General features: G+C 32.3%; 2 protein-coding genes across 3 annotated transcripts; one reads left to right on the forward strand and one right to left on the reverse strand.

Moving 5' to 3' along the window:
- Positions 1 to 8,132: 8,132 nt before the first annotated feature.
- Positions 8,133 to 10,615, forward strand: LOC120079472 (protein FIZZY-RELATED 3). The gene is made up of 10 exons (XM_039033669.1): positions 8,133 to 8,823; positions 8,896 to 9,018; positions 9,106 to 9,210; positions 9,309 to 9,488; positions 9,565 to 9,627; positions 9,716 to 9,910; positions 9,997 to 10,098; positions 10,196 to 10,258; positions 10,352 to 10,420; positions 10,543 to 10,615. The coding sequence occupies exons 1-10, from the start codon at positions 8,350 to 8,352 to the stop codon at positions 10,594 to 10,596; spliced, it is 1,428 nt and encodes a 475-aa protein (XP_038889597.1). The 5' UTR covers positions 8,133 to 8,349; the 3' UTR covers positions 10,597 to 10,615.
- A 195-nt stretch (positions 10,616 to 10,810) lies between these two features.
- Positions 10,811 to 12,522, reverse strand: LOC120079473 (ribosomal RNA large subunit methyltransferase E). 2 transcript variants are annotated; one of them, XM_039033670.1, is made up of 5 exons: positions 12,354 to 12,520; positions 12,095 to 12,244; positions 11,896 to 11,997; positions 11,263 to 11,524; positions 10,811 to 11,180 (listed from the first exon to the last, which is right to left on the reverse strand). In XM_039033670.1, exons 1-5 carry the CDS (start codon positions 12,429 to 12,431, stop codon positions 11,062 to 11,064), a joined length of 711 nt encoding a protein of 236 aa, XP_038889598.1. In that variant the 5' UTR covers positions 12,432 to 12,520; the 3' UTR covers positions 10,811 to 11,061. The 2 variants fall into 2 exon arrangements, with proteins under 2 accessions (XP_038889598.1, XP_038889599.1); XM_039033671.1 differs by lacking the exon at positions 11,896 to 11,997 and having other exon boundaries at positions 12,354 to 12,522.
- Positions 12,523 to 14,364: the final 1,842 nt, after the last annotated feature.

The raw sequence follows: 14,364 nt of genomic DNA on the forward strand, positions 1-14,364 counted from the left end.
CCATCTCTTTAGGCCTCAATTACTCCAAGCATGAGTTGTATCTCATGCAGCCATCTTCATTGCATGATAGTCTGCAATATGTTCTTCAACTTGATTGTTGTTGTGAGCTCTTCTCAAAATTCCTTTCATTCAAGCTTGTTTTGAGTCCCACAACTCAATCTAAATCACCAAGAGAATAGTGGGGAAGATCTTGAGGTGGTCTATAACAAGATTTGGAGAAGTTTGCAGCTGAAAATCGAGCTTTGAAAAAGTTCTATAAAGCTATGTCTTGAAACCCACTTGTTTCTGCAAGAGCGTACTTTATATTCTACCAAAATTAATGAATTAGAGTGCTTAATGATCGTTGTTGCTTCCATTGTTGCTGATACATTCCTACATATTTGACCCATCCTATATGACAAATTTGATGTGGCGAACTTCTTTGAATTCCTGAAGAGAAAATCGGTAGAATTGATGGAACATCAAGTGTTTCATTTTACTTTGAAAATATCTAGATTTAATGTTTTTTTTCTTTTTCATCTTCATGTTTTTTTCTTCTCTTCTCCTAATAGATGTTAATCTTTGTATATTCCAAAAGTTGTTTTTATTATTGTAATTATTTTCTTTTAATGAAGAAATCTAGATCATTTGCATATGTTGGGTGACTAAAAAATGAGTAAAGAATATCTATGTCTGACAGACAATGCAACTACACATACAATACTTACAAGTAAAAAAATAAAAAAATTCAAATTGACAATGCTGGAAGCAAAAGTCAATACGATATCAGGTTCTGCAAACCTGATTGAAGACTTTTGAAAAATAAATATTATTTTGCCTAGAGGAACAAAATTTACAATTGACAATGCATTGTTCTTTAATAGATCAAAGAGAAATCTACTTAGTTTCAAGGATATACATTGTAATGGTTATCATATTGAAACTGATAGTAAGAATAATGTGGAAATCTATATATCATATCTACTTCTTAAATGAAAAACGTATACTGGAAGAGTTGTCTGCTTTATCTTCTAGATTATATTTTACTCATATACGAGTAATTGAAACATATGCAACAATGAACCTGAAGTTCATGAATCCATACATATTTACAATTTGGCATGATAGATTAGGTCATATAGGATCTATAATGATGAGGAGAATTATTAAGAATTCAAATGGAGATTCATTGAAGAGCCAAAAGATTCTTCAATCTAATGAGTTATCGTGTGATGTTTGCTCTCAAGGAAAATTGATAATTAAACCATCACCAACTATGGGGACTGAATCTACATTTTTAGAATGAATTTATGGTGATATATGTGGACCTATTAACCTACCAAGTGGACCATTTAGGTATTTTATAGTATTAATAGACACATCCAATAAATGGCCACACGTGTGCCTATTATCAAATAAAAAACTTGCATTTGCAAGATTACTTATTTAAATAATTAAGTTAAGAGCACAATTTCCTGATTATACAATTAAGACTATTCATCTTGATAATGCTGGTGAATTTACGTCTCAAGCTTTTGATAATTATTGTATGTCAATTGGGATAAGTGTTGAACATCTTGTAACTCATGTTCACACACAAAATGGTTTAGCATAATCATTTATAAAACGTTTGCAATTAATTGAAAGATCATTACTTATGAGAGCTAAGCTTCCTATATCTGTATGGGGACATGCTATTTTGCATGCAGCGTCATTTGTACGCATAGGCCAGTATCTTATTATAAGTACTCGTCATTACAATTAGCTTAAGGCTATGAGCCAAATATTTCCCATCTGAGAATTTTTGGATGTACAGTATATGTTCCAATTGCTCTACCACAACGTACTAAGATGGGTTCTCAAAAGAGGTTAGAACTATATGTTGGATATGATTCTTCATCAATTATCAAATATCTTAAACCCCTGATGGATGAGATATTTACTACATAATTTGCTTATTGTCATTTTAATGAGACAAATTTTCCATATTAGGGGGAGGAATTAAAAAGTTAGAAAAATAAAATTACATGCAATGCATTGTTATTGTCTCATTTAGATCCCCGTACAGATCAATATGAACTTGAAGTTCAAAAGATAATTCATTTGCAAAATATAGCAAATCAGTTACTAGATGCATTTATAGATGAAAATAAAGTAACTAAATCACATATACCAATTGCAAATATCTCATTGAAAATTGATATCCCAACACAGCAAGTTATCACTAATGAGTCTGAAACATGCCAGAAGCGTGGTAGACCAGTGGGTTCCAAAGACAAAAATCCTTGAAAAAGAAAATTAACTAATAGTTATGAAGACTTGTTTGAGGATGTAAATACCTATAAATAAATCCTTAATATTACTAGTGAGGAAGATGGAATACCTAAACATAATAATGAGATTTCAATAAACTAAGTCATTATAGGAAAAAGATGGAACCGAACTCATATAGTTATTGACAACATTTTTGCATATAATATTACTCTTGATATTATACCTGAAAATGAGGATTCTGAACCAAAATCTGTTGAAGAATGTCAACATAGAAAAGATTGGCTTCAGTGGAAGGAAGCAATCGAGGCAGAATTAAACTCACTTTCAAAACGTCAAGTTTTTAGACCAATAGTCCGAACACCAAAAGGTGTCAAACCTGTGGGATACAAATGAGTATTTGTGAGAAAAAGAAATGAAAATAATGTGGTCACAAGATATAAAGCAAGACTAGTTGCACAATATTTTTCACAAGACCTAGTATTGATTATGAGAAGATTTATTCTCCGATGGTGGATGCAATTACATTAAGATATTTAATTGGTCTGACTGTGTATAAAAATCTGGGCATACATCTTATGGATGTAGTCATAGCATATTTATATGGATCTCTTGATAGTGATATCTATATGAGAATCCTAGAAGGATTTAAGGTACTTGAAACATATAAATCAAATTTCTATGAATTGTATTCAATAAAGTTACAGAAATCATTATATGGATTGAAACAATCAGGACGAATGTGGTACAATCGCCTGAGTGAATATTTGAAAGAAGGATATCAAAATAATCCAATATATCCATATGTTTTTATGAAAGAATCACAATCAGGATTAGTTATTATAACTGTATATGTTGATGACTTAAATATAACTGGGACTCCTGAAAAACTTTCAAAGTCAATAGAATATCTTAAAGAAATAATTTGAGATGAAAGATCTCGAGAAAAAAGCAAAAAAAACAAAATTTCGCCATGGCTTGCAAATTAAACATTTAGCATATGGGATATTTGTTCATAGTCAACTTATACAGGAAATGTTTTGAAAAGATTTTATATGGACAAAGCACATCCATTGAACATTCCAATGAAAGCTTGTTCACTAGATGTAAAGAAATATATATTTCGACTTCAAGATGATAATGAAGAACTTCTTGTCCTGAAGTACCATATATCGTAGTGCAATTGGTGTACTTATGTATCTTGCTAATAATACAGAACCAGATATTGCATTTTCAGTAAATTTATTAGCAAGATATAGTTCTTCTCCAACTAAAAGACATTTGAACAAAATTAAGCATATACTCCATTATCTCCGAAGAATCATTAATATGGATTTGTTTTATTCAAATAAATCGAAATTTGATCTAGTTGGTTATGCAGATTCTGGATATTTATTTGATCCATACAAAATTAGATCTCAAACAAGTAAATATTCACATGTGGAGGAACTGCTATATCATGGCAATCAGTGAAACAGACCATGACAACCACTTCCTCAAATCATGTGAAATTTCTTGTAATTCATGAGGCTAGTTGAAAATATGGGCTAAAGATCAATGATTCAGCATATTCGGGAAACATGTTGTTCGTCTTCTAGTAAAAATCTTTCAACAATATTATAAGAAGACAACACAGCATGCATATCCCAAATGACAGGAGAATATATTAAAGGAGATAGAACAAAGCAGGTTTCACCAAAGCTTGTCTACCCTCATGATTGGATCATAAATTTGGTTTCAACATTATTGGATCATATCTCAATTTTTTTTTTTTTTTACCGAATAACTATTTTGGATTTATGGGCTCTAACACCATATTAAACACCATAGGTTTTCATCTCAACATGCCTTTTCAAGATGGGGTCTTTCTAGGTTCACCACTATAATAAGTTTATAATTTCCAAAATCAAAATGAAAGGAGACAAACAAACCATTGGCCCAAAAGACCGAGACCCTCAATTTTTATTTATATATTATTATAGTTGTAAAAATAAAATAAAATAAAAAATAATAATAATAATAATAATAATAATAAATAAATAAATAAATAAATAAATAAAAAAACCCTAAGAGTTCAAAGCTCTAACTAATGCATTTTCTTTTATCACCCAACCTCAAAACCCTTTTTTCCTCTTCTTCTTCAAACTATATATAGTAATGGAACACCAAAACTCTACTTCTCTAAAAATACATCGTTTTTCACCACATTAATGTAGTCACTGCTATATGTTTTAGACCTAAAAAAATCTTATAAATTATACACATACATTTTTCTTTTCTCAAATCAAATTATTCCCAGTAATTTGGAGGTTACTTTTATAAGTTACATTTATTTTTTCTTGTTTCATTTATTTGTGTAAATTTATTTTTCATGTTTCAATTACTTTTATACATTTGATAACATTCTTATCACTACCAAAATCTGGCAACCGCTGTGTTTTAGCATGTTGCAGCATTTCACTTCAGCCTTGTGTATTAAAAAAAGAAGACTAGTCTAAAATGATTACTTGTAATGAATTCAAATTTTAAATAAGTAGTTCTTAGGATAATTTTAATTAAGTAATTAACGACTTTATAACATGTAGTTTAATATTTTATTTAAGAAACGTGGGCTAGCATAAAGTGTGGGAGCATTTGAATTGAAACCACGAGATGATTTCCTACCAAAATAAATGGTGGGATTAGAGTTGTGGTTGTTTATATGCTCTAAAATGGAGCCTAAAAGGTATCTACATATTTATGTTTTCGATTATGTTTGAGATTGATTTTGAGAACAATGAAAACATGTGATAGAATATTTGAAAACAATGTTTAAATCCTTTTATTTTAGTTCATGTGCTCGTCTTTTCTTTTTCACTCTTTGAAAATGTCTATTATAATCGTTATGCATTTAATTTTTATCCATTTTAGTTTCTAAATCTTAAATTTTATACTTTCAAGGTAATCTTTTATTATCCCTTTTTCCCTGACTTTTTGAATTAAATTTCATTAAAACATCGACATTCAATAATCTTCCTAAATTATTGTCTTAAATTTATATAGGAATCAAAATGGCGAAATTATTTTTTAGGAATTTAAGGATCAAATGAACAAAAGCTTAAAGGGTATCAATATTAAAATAGATGTTCTAAAATTACGAGCAAATGAAAAGACGTAAACACATGGTCAAAATAGGATTTAAATTTATTTTCTAAAAAAATTAAAATCCTACATTTACTTTTTTTTTTTTTTTTTTTTTAAGAATAATGATAGATGGGGGCACATATTCGAATCTCTCTAGGGACAAATATTCGAACCTGTCCAAGTTCTTCCTGATACTAAATATTAGAAGAATAGTGGTTTATTAGTGTACCACCATTTTAATGAGTTGAAATTTTATTTTGCAAATAAAAAAATTGAGTTGAACAAGTTATTACGTAGAAAGGTTTTCATCTTACTAAAAAGTAATATATCAATTTAATCAAATCAGAACATGAAACCTATTCTACTCAACTAAGGAAAGTAAGTGTACTACAACAATATATAATAATTTTACCCAGTTTCAATGTTTTTTTTTTTCATCACTATAAAAACTGAAGGAAAAATCATTCAAGGTTCCCATAGCAGAATGCGGGGATCGGTCCTAATTTTCTTTCTTTCCTTTTTTTTACAAAATTATTAAAAATTATAGAATTAAGAAGAAAGATTATGCATCCAAGAATAAAATTACAACATGTTTTTCTAATTAGAAAGGGAGGAAACAAATTTACCTTTGAAGAACCGATTTCTTCACGAAATTCCTCGAACAAATCATGGTCTCCTCTTCCAAAAGGGACACTACCAAAAGACGAACCCTCTGTATTCTTTAGAGTTGAGAATAAGCAGGAGTTGTGGGTTCTGCCCTAGGTTTGGAAGAGGAAAGAAAATGGGGAGGAGGAGAGAGGTTTTTTGGAGAACTTTTCTCTTTTGTATGTTTTCTTTAGAAAGAACCGTTCTCTCAATAATCTAATGAGGAAGATGAATGATAGCCATTCACCTTACCCACTTCACGTATTGGATGAGAGATCAGGGGAGGGAATTAATTAAAATTGATTTAATTTTAATTAAATTAATATAAACAATATATATATATATATAAAAGAACTACTTTATTATATGTATATACACTATATGTTATATCAAATATAACACATAGTCTATAGTTTTATTTTCTCTTAATAATACATGACATTTAATATAAATCACATTTATATTAAATTCAATTACATGAATCTCATCCATATAATTAATATTTGAATCATATTCAAATATTTAATTCCTCTCAACTACTTTATGGTATTTAATATAAATCATATTTATATTAAATTTAATTATATGAATCTCATTCACATAATTAGTATTTGAATCGTATTCAAATTCCTCTCAAATATTTTATACTACAATGTATCAAATACATTATATTGATTATATCACATATAATTTATTTAATTAATTATATCATATATATTTAATTTGAACACTTCAAATTAAAATTAATTCTCAACTAAATCTCTGTTGAGTTACAGAGGGGACCTACTTGGATAATTAGTTAAACCTTTTAATTAAATTACCCAACTTCCGTTAACTGTCGGTCATTCCACTAAAGACCGAGAGCTGCACTCTCAAATATATTTCTGTGTCTATTTGATATAACCATTCAACAGTGCAATGACCCTTCACAAATTGCTCGCATGTACAACTAGGTCAAAATTACCGTTTTGTTCCTGTAGTTACATCTAACTCCTTAAGTACCACTGATTCTTCTAATGAACAATAAGTCATAGTTCAACTATGACCAAGTCCCTCTCGGGCCAGGAGAGGATGTGACCATTATGTTCAAGCCCCAGAATCAACCTTTAAGAGAGCAATTTATCTACTTGCCCTGACATCCGGGATGGAGTGAATTTCATCTTGTGTAGCTGTGTTCCTAGCTCCCCAGTCAAACGAAGCCCCAAAATGGTAGGTTGATTGAGTTGACAATCTGGCCATTCTCACCTATACAAATCAAAGGACCACCTTCATGAGCAGGAGTTCACAACTCACTCAAGATTCAGGTCATGTCACCTATGGTCATCCTAGTGAAATGTAAGTCTCTATTATTAATGGCATTATATAAAGAAACTAATCATTTCGTGGTCCGGTCTTATACAAACTTTTTGTATATGATACCCCGTTCACATGTCTCTACATGAATAATCAGGATCAGATCATTTGTAGTACTTTACAACACTTGTAACACCTACAAAGCGGGTCGTATCCATAGTGTCACTAAGATAAGGTACCATCTACTACAGACCGTTTAGGTTATTATTTAAACAAGATCCACTTGTATGTCTCTACATACTTGTTTAAATTACATAAAATAACCTAGGATCTTAGTTTATTGGATTGAGTATATACTTATAAAATAAAATTGATTTTATTAACAAAAATATGTTTATACAATGTTTACAAACTAGGAGATGACAAAGAGATTTAGGTAACCAATCCCAACGAAAACTTAATTGAAATCTTTTAATACATAAGAAATAAGAAATAAAATAAAGATTTTGAAAAACATTCAACACAAGATTAATGGAAAAAACGACTAAAATATATAAAACTAACTTTAGAAAAAGGAACTGAATTGAACTCCGAAAATGGGCTTTGGAGCAAACTTTTTGGGCCGGATAGATTTGATCCGGCCCAAATTGAAGGTAACAAAACAACCAGTCTGTACAAAAAAAGCCGAGCAAGCCAGCTAAGCGTGAGCTTCGTTTATACACTTGACCGTTACAAAACTTTCCAAATAGACCACATCTTTCTTAATATATTTTATTAAATTTTCAAAGAAAACCCCTCCCTTCATTATTATTATTATTATTTCCTATTTCAGGCCGCTGCCTCTCAATATAAATCCTACCAAAAAATTCGACCGTTACTTCTTCCTCACAGAAAAAACCCCACTCTGCTTGAGAAGAGGAAAAACAAACAGAGGAGATTCTTTATTGGTTTTCTCTGTTGCATTGAAATTTATCACACTCCTCCCCCATTACCGATTCCCCCTATTCTTTCTTAGATCCAAGAAAGAAGAAACAAAAAATGGATTCGCCTCAGGCAAGAAAAACTGGGCTTAATCTCCCAGCTGGAATGGCCGAACGGTCACTTCGGCTCGAGACATTTTCGGGTTCTTTTCGAGCGATATCAAACTTGTCGTCGCCTTCGAAAACCTCGACTTGCAGCGACAGATTCATTCCGTGTAGATCCTCGTCGAGGCTGCACACATTTGGGCTGATTGAAAAGGCCTCCCCTGTGAAAGAAGGGGGAAATGAGGCTTATTCAAGGTTGTTGAAATCGGAGCTTTTTGGATCTGATTTTGGTTCTTTTTCCCCTGCAGGTTCCCAAGGTCAAGGCTCTCCTATGAGTCCTAGCAAGAACATATTCAGGTTTAAAACGGATCCCTCCGCTCCAAATTCCCCTTATTCCCCTTCAATTTTTGGCCAAGATGCTGGCCATTCTTCTGAAATCTCAACCCCACCAAAGCCGCCTCGCAAAGTCCCCAAGACACCTCATAAGGTCTATACCCTTCTTCTTCAATACTGTGTTTGCTGTAAAATTACTCAGCTAAGTTCTTCATTACTATTGCAGGTTCTTGATGCGCCATCGCTTCAAGATGATTTCTACTTGAATCTTGTAGATTGGTCCTCACAGAATGTGTTGGCTGTAGGACTTGGAACATGCGTTTATTTATGGAGTGCATCAAATTGCAAAGTAAGTTCACTTCACAGATCAACTCCCTGTTCTTAATTTTGTTTTAACCCCTTCTCAACAAATGGGTGTGTTTTATTTCATTTTCAGGTCACTAAGTTATGTGATTTGGGACCCAATGATGGTGTGTGTTCAGTTCAATGGACCAGAGAGGGTTCCTACATATCAATTGGTACAAATCTGGGTCAAGTTCAGGTAACACGATAGAAGATAAAGATAGAAGTTTTGGGATCAGGCTTCATGATAAAAGTTCGTATTTTTACTTTTCTGTTGTGTTTCAATGTTATAACTAGATATGGGATGGGAGTCAATGCAAGAAAGTTAGAACCATGGGAGGGCATCAAACGAGAACTGGTGTTTTGGCATGGAATTCTCGTATATTAGCATCAGGAAGCCGAGATCGTAATATTCTTCAACATGATCTCCGAGTTGCTAGTGAGTTTGTGAACAAACTCGTAGGCCATAAATCTGAGGTGAGAATGAGAAATACTCGGTATAGATAATATCACAACATTACAGGATTATCGATTCTTTTAATGACACCTGCAGGTTTGTGGGCTTAAATGGTCAAACGATGACAGAGAGCTTGCCTCTGGTGGAAATGACAATCAGGTAGAGATATATGGATAATCCATCCTGTTCAAAGAGGTTTTTTTTCTTTGATTTGATCATTTAATAATAGAGCTTCTTTTGTTAACAGCTTTTGGTATGGAACCAGCATTCACAGCAGCCTGTACTAAGATTAACTGAGCACACAGCTGCTGTTAAGGCCATCGCTTGGTCGCCACACCAGAGCAGCCTTCTTGCGTCTGGAGGCGGAACTGCTGATCGATGCATTCGCTTCTGGAATACTGCAAACGGTCACCAGTTGGAGAGTGTTGACACTGGAAGCCAGGTTCTTTTCCCTTGTAAAGATGATGAGAATATGATTCCCTCAACTTCATCAACCTTATGATAGATTCTGTCAAATTTTTTTTTCAGGTTTGCAATCTTGCATGGAGTAAAAATGTAAATGAACTTGTGAGTACACATGGGTATTCACAGAACCAGATTATGGTGTGGAAGTATCCATCAATGGGAAAGGTTTGTTTTTCAAAGACAATTCAAAATATAATATGATTCCAGTAGATATAAATATAAATTCTCAGGCTTAGATCTGTTGCTTTTTCTTTCTCAATAGGTTGCTACTCTAACTGGACACACAATGAGAGTGTTGTACCTGGCAATGTCTCCTGATGGTCAGGTATTTGAACATGTTATATGCCTGGTTGTTTAAGGTTTACTTCACCAAAAGCAATTTCCTTTTTGAAGGTCTCATGAATATGGCCTCTTGCAGACAATTGTAACAGGTGCTGGAGATGAAACTCTTCGGTTTTGGAATATCTTCCCATCAATGAAAACACAGGTAAACAAGGAGATGTGATTCTTTATTTTACATGAACACCAGTCATCAACTTTCAAGAAAAATCAGATAATTCCTTAAATGATTCCTTTAAAAGGTTTATAATGTTGTCTCTGTTTTTTCAGACACCAGTCAGGGATACCGGCCTGTGGTCATTAGGGCGAACACAAATCCGATGACGAAATTCCTTACAATAGGAAGCATAGCTTTCATTCATTCATTCATTTTGTAAATGGCAGCCTCTTTGGAATTCTCCCAAAGCAACTGTTTGTGAGTGCAAGAAACAATGCAAGAAACAATGCGGGTTTCAGAGAACAGTATTTTGATTTGTTTGTTTTAATTTCTGTATTTTTGATAAATGAAAAGGTCATTTTGTTCTTGATTCACACAATCTCAATGAAAGCCACTTCTTATTGGTTTGACTTAATGCTGAACAAGGCAAGTTAAATAATAGGTCGTCTTATACAAACAACTAATACAAAATCTGCAAACTCAACAAATCTCTCCAAGTAATTCACATTGCGACTAATTCCGGAAAAAACCTCTCTACGTCTCTCCAATGAGGCTACACTGTTCGGGAACTCCGCTTTGACAATCTCATATTCTAGTTGTGTACAGTTGCAGTCAGCTCAAAATTTGAACATTTATGTTCTTGCCTTCAAGCTTTGACATATCAGATAAATCTCTCTTGATGACGATCTAGTAGCCTTAGGCCTCAACAGGGATGACTTTCGGAAGAGTGGTTTCAACATACGGCTGAATTCTGTGATAAAGAATAGAAGAAGAGTGTAAAGACAAAACCAACTATAACCAGCTATAGACTTTATGTGGAAATCAAATTCTACCTTGGGTATCTTCACTCTCCAAAAGTTTTATAACGAGGTGGCCTCCTTGTCGTAACACGCCATCACAATCTGAAACCGAAGTGGAATCATCCACATTGTCGTTATCCTTTCCATGTATAACATCTCCAACACCTAACGCAGCTTCTCCAAGAGCCAAATTAACTGCTTGCATCCCTAATTCAACTGATAATGCTGCATCTCTCGTGGTGATTCCAGATACTAAGGGGCACATATCTGAGAGTATTACAGAAAATCCCTTCTCCTACAGAACCAATCAAAAAACAGGATTTAGACAGTGTAACTCGCAAAGTTTTCTTCCCCCAGTCACTGCACCTTCTCTTCGAACTCCTTATGTGTATATTTATGCCTTTTTGTTTAACACTTTCAATTTTCTAAAGTAAGGAGAAAACTTTGCATCTCCTAAACCAAACCATTGCCACAAATCTTGCACTTCCATTGAATGCTAGTCATAGAGTGATGTTTCTAATAACATCATTCAAAGAGTGAACAGGAATGTTACCAATGTACCAATAAAAGCTATGTTCAGGAATGATGCAACATTCAATGTTAATGAAATTGAATTGGTAAAAATAGTACTACATGACATTCCCTACTTTTGATAAGCGAAGTTACCTTAGGAGATAACGACTTCAATTTATTTTTAGGAAGGTTCATTACATCAGCACAAACAGTTTGAACCCTTGAGTCACAATGCACATGAGGAACCTTTACCTTCTGTTCTGCAAGACCCACATTTTCTTTTACAAATTATAACTTTCTAATAAATGAATTCAGCATAATTAAGTAACCCAGAAGAAGAAAAATAGTACACCTTGAGATCAATTCCCAAAACAGAGCCTCCATTTCTCGGAGGTCCCAGACTCTGGCAAGCTACCTGAAGCCAGGCACCGGGAGCACAACCAAGGTCCAAAACGGAGGAGCCAGAAGTAATCAATTTGAATTGGTTCTGAATCTGAAGCAACTGTTATGAAAGCAGAGGAGGAGAATAAAAACATATATAATTAGGATTGGCGAGGAGGGTGGAAGGCTATAAGGAGGAGGAAAAACAGAGAGGGGAAGTAGGGTTATACCTTGAAGGCGGATCTTGCGACATAGCCAAGGCGTTGAGCTTCTCTGTAGAAGAAATCGGGTGCTCCTGCTCCACTCATTTCCTTCTTCTTCCCCGGAAAACTGCTTCTATCTAAAACCCTTCTCTAGGGTTTCAACTTGAGTTTTCAGATTTTTTTTTTTTTTTTAATTATTTTCTTTTTTAATTTTTTTTTTATTTCATTATTTTTGTTAAAAGGGGAATTTGCACCACATACGTTAAAACAGATGGAAAACTATTAGATAAACATACCTCAAGACTAATTAACAATTAAAAAAAAAAAAAAAAAGTAACCTATGTCATTATATCTTATAAACATTGTGATGTTTTTCTATTAATATAATTATAATTTGTACTAAGTTTAAGTGTAAGAATCTAACTTTTTCTTTTCACCTTAATTTGTTTATAAATTAAACTGGCATTTTCGTTAGTACTATTTGATTAGAGAAATTTGAACCATAAATTTTTAGATAGTTAATATTTTTGCGTGTCGGTGAAACGAAAACAACAGTTTTACTTTATGGTACACTTATAATTTTATTGTTATTATTGTTGAAAAAATATGTACTACAATGAAAAAATTAGTAATAATTATTTTGATGTCAGTTAATGCACAAAACAGATTTTATGCATATTCATACATTTTTTTTAAGTGGCAATTGCAAGCATATAAAAAAGTTCAAAAAATTAGGTCCATATCTACCTAAATATAAATTTTACAAAAATAGGAAAATGAGTCGATTCAACCCAATTTAAATGAGACATTGAAATTGAAAAGTTAAAAATGCCCTGATCCACTAACCATATAAAATTTGATTGCTATTGGATTGTCACGTGATTGTTGTCTAATTTTTATTTGACATTGATTACTATATGATTGTTAATGATACAAATGTTATCTGATCGGATTGCAATTTGATTACTATCGATACTAATTGTTCGATTATACCGATTATTATCTAATTTTAATTTCACTTTCGACTATTTGAACATTTTTATTCTCTTTTATTTCTACGCATTTTCCGTTTCAATTCTTCTTTTCACTCCCCATTTCTTCCATTTCTATTAATATACAACGTCGAAAGAAAATCATTATGATTGATGCCCTCATTGTTTATGATATTGCTATTTGATTGACATCTGATTATCTTTACTTTTGTCACGTAATTAGTAATTTCTAATCGTAGTTTCTAATATTGTAATTTGATTGTCTCTTGATTCTCACCTGATTTCTATATGAACTTTTACTACATCATTTGATTGTTATCTAATTGACATATAATTGTTATTAGATTGCTATCCCGTTGCTATTTGATTACTATTTGATTATTATTATTATTATTAATGATAGTGTTGATTGTTGTCTAATTTCTATATGATTTTGGTTGTTATCTAACTACCAGTAATATGGATTGCTAAATAATTGTTGTTTGATTACTATTTGATATTGATACTTAATGATAAAGATTACTATTTGATTGGTATGTGATATACTAAAAAATTGTTAAAATAATACATTGACATACTAAAACAATATATTATCATAGTTACATCAAAACAAATAATAGCTATGTCTTTGATATACACAATGTAATTGTTAAAATAGGAGCAAATTTACATGTTTTCTAACATTCTCTTTGATGGCCACACCATGCCTTTATCCATTGAGGTAACTGGATTATTAGACGACCTCTTAGTCGTCTGTTCTTTCAACCATTCTATTGATGATTACACTTTCTTTTGGAATTTCTTCAATATAAGTGTTTTGGGATTTTTCAAGTTCCACCTTCAAGAACAATTCTTGTAGAAACAGAATTCCAACAAAACCTGAATGTCAAAATGAAATAGAAAGAAGTGGAGTTGAGAATTATTCTCTGCAAGCTAATTTTAGTTTCTTAAAATTCAAATCAATTTTGTTGTGAGTCTTGTTTGTGAGTATGGTTACGTTTTTTATAGGCTAGAATATGTGGGTTGTTGAGTTTTTTTTTTTTTTT

This window comes from Benincasa hispida, chromosome 6 (genome assembly GCF_009727055.1).
Source record: "Benincasa hispida cultivar B227 chromosome 6, ASM972705v1, whole genome shotgun sequence".
In the NCBI taxonomy this organism is placed as follows: domain Eukaryota; kingdom Viridiplantae; phylum Streptophyta; class Magnoliopsida; order Cucurbitales; family Cucurbitaceae; genus Benincasa; species Benincasa hispida.